We start from the raw sequence: 8,409 nt of genomic DNA, 5'->3' as shown, positions 1-8,409 counted from the left end.
ACAGTATAGATAAAATGTAGGTGTTTTATAGGGAAGAAGAAATGAAGATAAAAATTATTAGTGTAAAGTTATGGGTTTTGCCTGATTGTTGGTAATTATTTATGATCGTTATCTGATCCTGTATTTAATGTAATGTCAAAGCATAAGTCATGGAATCTCAATCAATTAGCTTTAATAATTTAATTAAGACAAAATTATGACCATAAAAAGAGAGGGTAGGGTTTTGTCCATATACACCATGTAACACTCTACAGAAATGATCATCTAATTCATACTAGTGAAAGGTACACTTATCCTTCGCTTCGAATGCTCTACGTTAGAGAAGGAACATTTTGTCGCTCACTATGGAATAGGTAAATTTACTCCTGCACCACTACACCACAGTATCAAGACTTAGGTCAGAATGAGAGGAACAAGACGAGCAACGACGGACGAAGAGGCAAATGGGGGGCACTAGATGGAGGACCCCCCACCGGATACAACTCGTATGTTGATGGAGATGATGCAGGAAATGAGGATATGCTTAGTTGATCAAAGTTCCTATGTGGATATGCTTTTTTGGGACGCTTTTGTGACCATGGGAGGACCATTAGACGAACTGGAGTCGTATGAAAGGGTATTGGTTGGCTTCTCAAGCGACTCAGTACAGGTGCGGGGCTACCTAGAGGCTTGAACGACCTTTGAAGATGGAAGGGAGGTCAAGACGATTAATATCAGGTACATGGTTGTCAACACTCCTTCATCGTATAATATTATGTTAGGAAGACCAACCATAAATAAGTTAATGGCAGTAGTACCCTCAGTTCATATGAAGATAAAATACCCCACTAGTAGGGGTAATGTGGGAGTAATAAGGGTAGATCAGAAGGCAGTGCGGAAGTGTTATGAAGGGAGTTTAAAAAATTAAAAAAAAATGTTGGCAAGTGGAAAAGGGCGAACGAGGTTGTGAGGAGGTAAAGTTGGATCCAATGATAGATTATAAGGGGGAGAGACCACAATCGGTGGAAGAAATCAAAACTATAGTATTGGGGGGAGGGCAAGATTTTGAAGGTCAGTAGCCACATGGAAGATGAGGTGAAAAAAGAGTTGATAGAATGTTTGAGAGAAAATTTAGATGCTTTTGCATGGGCGGTATAGAATATGTCAGGATAGATCCAGATTTCATGTGTCACCGATTGTTGGTAATTTATGGTCGTTATCCGATCCTTGTATCTAGTCATGAGATCTCAATCAATTAACTTTAATCACCCAATTAAGGCATAATCATGACCATAAAGAGAGAGGGTAGAGTTTTGTCCATATATACAATGTAGCACTATACACGAAGGATCATCTAATTCATACTGGTGAAAAGTACACTTATCTTTAACGGCTTCAAATATTTTAGATTAAAGATCGTCTATACTTTTGTCTGAAATAATTAATATTCAATTAAAAATATAAGAATCACATATCATATAAAATCTAAATCTAAGCTAGAATAGAATAGAATGAATGTTTTGGAAATACACTCAATTGTTATTTATTTAATGTGACTTTTGGCAAAAAAATAGTAAAATTACTTATTGACTGATTTATTATATATTTAATTTAAAATATTAAGTCGTCTTTTTGTTGAACCAACGTTGCTTTGGTCCATTTCTCCATCTAAGCATTGGACGAGAGTCAACCATGGAAGCAGGCAACAACATCGTCAAAGACAAGAGTAACGGTTGCATTTCTTCTGTTGCTCTGCACCCCAATTCCACACTCATTCATGCACACAATCAAACATATCATTGGAAACAGAACATTAATGTAGATTAGCTTTTTTCATTTACTATTTACTATTTACTATTTACTATAATCATGTAAAAACATTTTCCAAGCATATGATAGCACCTCAATCCCTCCACCAAGGAATGTAAGTCAAATTTAATTTAGATAAGATATGCTTTGAGTCTTTCAAAATTTGGTCAAAATAGTTTAAATTCTTCCATTTTAAAACCGGTAACGTAGGTCTGATCTTTGACTTTGCACTTCACTCTAGTACTAACATCACATTCTCAAATATAGAAATTAAAATTATTTAACCAAATTGCAAGAGAGATATAAAATAGTTTTATCCTTTAAAACTAAAAAAAATAGAAAAAAAAATAATGAGACTCATACAATATGCAATTTTCAATCATGTTTAGTCAATGCTCTTTTTTATTTCTTTCTAAGCGTAATTTGACTTGATATTTTAATAAAGTTGTATATGTACATTTATTTGGATATAGACATAAAAAAAATTAAATAAATTAAGAAAAAGAAGAAAACGCAGTAATAAATAATGTATTAATTAGAGAGTGTAGAGAGAGTATTATGGCAAAGAAAATAAAAGACATATATGAAGAAGAATTTAGGTGTGAGGAAGCCAGCTGGCATCTAAGATGGAAGGCAGCAGGGTTATAAAAGCAAACAAAATATTTTGAATGCGTTGATGGAAGTTCTTGTCCTCTCACCCTTTTCATTCGTAACGCAGGTTTTGCTTAATCAACTCCTTGTTTTACATATTCATTCACCACAACCCACGCCAAAAGACCTTCATATCCTTCAAACCCCTGTGGGAACCACTCTCTTTCTTACTCTCCACAATTCCCGAGTTAACCCAAACAAGGGGTATTTAAGGTAATTAACGCCACTGTGTAATCGCATACATCATCTACGTTTTCTTCGCTGTAAAACCGTAGCCTGCAACGCGTTCCAGATTGTCATCATTTTTCTTTCATTTTCTCTGTCCTTTTCCGATCTTTCTCGGTGTCAGAGAAAATGAAGTGACGCGGCGACACTCACTGCGGGCTCACTACCAAAGTAAGATCTCTCCTCTTTTCATATCTATTCTTATGTGTCTTTTTCGCTACCACTGTTCGATTCATCACCCCCGTAACATTGTTTTCTGCTTCATCTCAGATTTAATTTTCGAAAAACAGATATTTTTATTTTCATATCTTCGTTCTAGTTTTGCTCAAAACCTTTAAAGTTCTATAGTTGGTTTTCAAATTTTAAAACGGTTTGTGAATTTGATACGAATTCCTGAAAAAACATTGAAAGTCTTAACTGTATTTGACTAAAAGTAATATCTTTTCAACAAATTAATCCATCAAATAGTTTCTATCCTGCATTTTTGTAATTCTTCGCGCTCAATATATTTTATGAGGCGATTAATTCTGGGATGTTCTTGGTTAATCCGTGCAATTGCTCTCGTAAATCTGGATCGGTATTCATATATATGTTAACGTAGTCACAAGAAACGATAACTTAGCCTTTATTTAAGTCCTAGATTTATAAAGAAACAAAGTGTTTGGATTAATTGCTTCAACAATCCACTTCTTTTAACCCGTTAAGAGTCAACATTTTCAGTTTTAATTATGAGAACACCAACCAACCTTTTTATTTTTGTTTTGTTCTTATTTTCATGCTCAGGACACTAATTATCTTCTTTCTTTTATATTTTTTTTCCTGTGCACCGAAAGCCTACGTTGGGAAAATAATCAAAGGATACGTATAAAAAAAAAAACTATAAGAGCCGAGTAGAATACACCTATGGAAAAATATTATTCGACACCCACTTTTTCATTGCTCCAAATTACATACAATGCAAAAATATATGAAATGTAAAAGGATATTTTTATCAATTAAAAAGGTGTAATTTAGAGAAGAGTGTCAAATTATCATTGTTATATATAGATACATGTCCTAACATTTCCTTTCATCACCAATTCAAATCCACAATTTCTTTTCAAAATTCATGCATTAGCATCCATCTTAATTTCTTTATTCAGTTATGATTTTTTTGGAAACATACAATGCAATCATTTACATCTTTTTATTTTTAGTTTAAGTTTAATATATTACTTCCTTGCTCTTCTTTATTTGAAAAAGTATTCTAAATTTATTTTCGTCTTATAAAATAGGTATTAATTTTTTTTTGAATTATCTTTAATGAATACTTTATATGTTTTTATATCTTTAATCAATGGACAGTCAATGAGAGCAAATGGGATAATTTTTAATTCAATGAATAATTAATGAGAGAAAAGATAATTCTTTTTAATGAACTGAGTAATTTACGATAGATAAGAAAATTATTTCATTAACAATAAATTTAACTATTTTCATAAGGATTAGAAATAGTACTTAAGGTACAATATTCTTGTTTTGATATAATAAAGATGTATATTTATTTTTATTTGTTTGAGGATGATTCTCCCTCTTATGCTGGAAGAAGCTGCTGGGCATAGGAGAAAAAGGAAATAAACTATCGATCTGTGTCTATGCTTTTTCAGGAAAGTTTATCTATCGAAATGGTGAGCAAATATCTTTCACACATCACATCATCGTTTTATAGTTCCATACTGCCGTGGAAAGCCAAACTAGCATTCCCATCGAAAAATACCCCAAAACGACACCGTACAGGTGAAGCAGGTCTAAAAACCCTATTTCACTCAGAATTAGAACCAGCCACGAGAGTTGTTCATCGCTGCACCCCAGAAGAAGCCGCGGAATCAGAACCGTCATCACCGCCGCCGCCGATATCACGGATGTGGTCAGCGGCCTCACGGGCGTTCCGAACGACAATGATGGGAGACGTGATCGGAACGGAGAGCGGGGACTGCATGATAACCTACGTAGAGGAATTGAGAATGGAACGTGAGTCTCCGATGGTGATTATAAGGTGCAGAGAGACGAGTGAGAAAAGGAAGAGGCAGTTGCCACCGCCATTAACGTTGATGAGAGAAACGGGAGAAATGCCTTGGACTTTCAGGAGGGAATGTAACGGTGACGGAAGGTTAACCGTAACGGCGGAGAAAATGAAGCGTGGTCACAAGCAGCACTGCACTATGGAAGTTCGTACAGAAGGTGATAGAGTCACGATGAGGTTGGTCCCTGAAGACGAAGATTACTGCGAGCAGTGTGATTACCCTATCGTCGACGACGAAGACGACGGAGAAATGCAATTTAATGAAGGGTTCGAGATTGAAGAGTGTGGTCTTGAGTTAGAGGAAGAGTTGGCGAAGAAAGTTTCGAGGGAAAGTGAGCGATGTGGGGATTTACGTGAGTGCGTCAGCCTCACTTACTATGCTTCTGGGCCTGGTGGGTTGCTTCAGCCTTACCATTCGGACTCATTCCCTGACATTTACGTGGGCCGGCCCGCATCTGCTCCAATAAGGCCCATGACCCCTTCTAAACGTTTATGTGGACAGTTTCTTTCTAGAGCTTCTACATTTGTTAAACAACCATGTGAAACTACAAATCGTAGTTTGACCTTGGTTTAGAAATTAAGCAGATCTTTACGTTAAAGGGAAAATGACAATTCATTTATGTGTTTCTAAATTCACGGATTATTAGTGTACTGGGCAGGACCGGTCAATGGTTTATCTTGAGAGTAGCTCGATCTTCAGTGTGGTGGGTTGGTAAGTGGTTAGTTCGGCTATTGGGTCTGGACAGAGATTATGAGTTTTTGGCTCAATGGAAGAGCCTTTTGAGAACAAACACAATGTGGCCGCCTCTATTTAGGGGTGAGACCTGTGTGTATGCGCTTATAGATAATTGTGTATGTTTGTTTGTTGCATGTGGGATACGTACACCGTATTGTGATAAATGTTGATAATAAACCTAAAAGATAAGTGTGTGCGCTTATAACAAAATAATTGACGTCCATGTCATGTGAGTTTTTCCGTTTTTATTTTATGTGCTCAGTTCTATTTACAGTTAAGATTTTATTCTCTTAATGGAGAAACTATTGCACGTGCGATTACATAAGGGGCCTAAGACCCCAGATGAAGGTACGTTGTCTTTGTACACGACTGAAATCTGTTTACTTTTTGTGAGCCCTTATTGACTTGATCGTCGAAGTGCAATCAACAGGTAGGGTGCCCTCTATCACAACAAAGCCACGTTTTAGTTCAATAGAGAGACACAAGTCAATACTCAACTGCGACAGATCTGAGAGAAGACGTTCAACCTAGTCAGCCGGGGAGAGAGTCAACCGGCAAGAACAATTAGTATGCTAAAATAAAAACTTATGACAAATAAATGTGATACAGTATCCTGAATATAATATTTACTAACAAAATATGTTTCTACTCTACCACCAACATTGAAGCTATAATGGTAACCTGCTAATGAATACACAAATTATTTGTACAGATTGAAAATACATAGTATAATATTTTTTTAGATTAATCTAAATTGTGATAATATTACTTTGATTTATGTTTCATATTAAAGTATGACTTCTTTTTTTATAAATTATATATTATATATAATTTATATTTGATATATATTATTATGGTTTAAAGTTTAAATGGTTTCAAATCATCACATTCAAGTCTGACATTCAATTCGAGTTCCTTAGTTTATAGTAGGAGATGTATTTTATAAGTTATAATTAGTTATGATATCTTCTAAATCTTATCTAATATTATATAATTCTTAAAATTTGTATTTTCCTCAACCGATTTCAAAAATCATAAACAAATATTTTTCTTATCTTTTGCTCAGATTATGAGTAGTTTTATTGGATCTTTATGTTAATGATTAATAGTCGACTCTTTAGATAAGGTACATTCTTTTTAATAAGAAACTAGGCTAAGTAACGGTACACATCTCCGAGTCTCAAGTTGAGTAGGCAAAGATGTTTATCTAGCAAAAAAACTCATAAATAAATTACGATGTAAGTTGTGTCTAATCGATTTAAGGTCTTTTCCTCTTATAGTTTTGTCTTAATTTAAATTACCTTACGAGTTAGACGATTGCCTAAGTTAAAAAATAAACTTGTATTAGTTGCATAGTGTTAGATTTTAAACACTGTCATGCTTTCTGATAAGGTAAGTATTGACCAGTGCAACCTAATAAGGTCAGCTTGCTTCCTCAAAGGTCAACTTTTGTTAATGCCACCTGATAAGGTTAATCGTTGTCGATGTCATTGAATAAGGTCGGTTAATTTCCTGATAAGGTAAGCTCTCCAAATCTTTTTGGGGGACTGAACGTCACAACGTTCCTTGTAAATTTCATTATGTTTTTATAGCTCCTAAAATTGAAGAGCTTTGTCTGCTCGTTGTTATGTCATTTTTTACTGTCTTCTTAATTTGTCAACTACTTGCATGATGTGTTGTAAGGTTGTAGAATCTCCTTCTTCTGGATCATTGTCCTCTCATGATGTATATTGAGTAGTCTAACTTATTACGTTTTTATTAAGATCAGTTTTATTGTTTCCCACAAACGACATCAAGACATTTCAGCAAAGTTAGATGGTCGCATTATGTTAGAACTTTTGAGTGTGTGTGATGGTGAAGAATTAGAAGGCTGGCTCACCTACCTCCACCCACTGGGTTAGGGGTGGCAAAATGGGTCAATCGTGCTCATTTTGGCCCAATGCCCTACTGGTCTGGCAAAAGTGGGCTAGCCTAAGCTAATCCATGTAGGTTATACGAGCTGAAATTTGTAACCTGCTTCGTTATAAGATAGGTTGATCCATCACCTTTCATTTTTTTTTAAATTATCTATTTTTTTGCAGTTTTTTTGTTTGTTTTGAACTTATTTATTTGATAGTAGTCATTGATATCACTTTTTGGACAATAAAAATGCATGGAAGAGCAATAAAATGGAATCAAACAAAGTTTAACGCCTAACAAAATAAAGTAAATATCAACAATAATCCAATAAAGCAAATTATATATAAAGAAATTGATGTAAATAAAGTTTCACATAAAATATTGACAACTCCAATTTTGATTCCAAAATCATGTCCTTCATGTTCAAAAGCACTATAAATAAAGGTGGATGGAATGGAAGTTTGACCCGTCCTACCTTAAATGTGATTCGGTGGATTGACGAATTAAGCGGATTAGACAATTTAGACTAACATGTTTAAAAGCTTAACTTATCTTACCTAAATAATGAATGGTTGGTGGGCCGACTAAATTTTTTACCCCTACCAGATTTTTTTAAGAGAAAACACTCTATTAAACCTTAATTTATTTTTTATTTTAAGGGGTTGATACTTTATTACACGAGATTATTCTTATTTCTTCAAAATTTAAATCATTGATTAGTTGGTTAATTTTTCTAAATTCGCAAAATATAGTCTCAAGAGCTTCTTATTCAATCAATCAACCAACATCTTTATGATAAGTATTATTCTAAAACTTGAAGCACATCGATTAAAAATCGACAAACATACTAATATATAGTTAAACCCAATATGTAATACCTAATATTCTATTATGCATTGTACAATTAGTAACATCACAGAATCGAAGATTATTATTTTTTATCATTCCTTTTGAGATTGATGTGTTTTTTTCTCTAGTTCTACCATGCACATGTAGGAGTAGAACTCGTTTTTAAGGACGAGGAGATAACTCTTGACACCTAATATAT

The 8,409-nt window shown here is 34.3% G+C and overlaps 1 protein-coding gene across 1 annotated transcript; it reads left to right on the top strand.

Moving 5' to 3' along the window:
• Window positions 1-457: 457 nt before the first annotated feature.
• LOC150025138 (uncharacterized) lies at window positions 458-5,379 on the top strand. Its single transcript, XM_090295634.1, has 2 exons — window positions 458-649; window positions 4,311-5,379. The coding sequence occupies exons 1-2, from the start codon at window positions 458-460 to the stop codon at window positions 5,298-5,300; spliced, it is 1,182 nt and encodes a 393-aa protein (XP_090151760.1). The 3' UTR covers window positions 5,301-5,379.
• Window positions 5,380-8,409: the final 3,030 nt, after the last annotated feature.

This window comes from Phaseolus vulgaris, chromosome 9 (assembly GCF_051622355.1).
Source record: "Phaseolus vulgaris cultivar YP4 chromosome 9, ASM5162235v1, whole genome shotgun sequence".
NCBI lineage: Eukaryota > Viridiplantae > Streptophyta > Magnoliopsida > Fabales > Fabaceae > Phaseolus > Phaseolus vulgaris.
Note: the sequence above shows the minus strand (reverse complement) of the source record. Positions and strands in the feature narration are given on the sequence as shown.

Coding starts and splice junctions, on each gene's coding strand:
- LOC150025138 (XM_090295634.1), top strand. CDS start 458: ATGGAGGACCCCCCACCGGATACAACTCGTATGTTGATGGAGATGATG. Junction 650..4,310: donor TCTCAAGCGACTCAGTACAG/GTGCGGGGCTAC, acceptor ATGCTTTTTCAG/GAAAGTTTATCTATCGAAAT.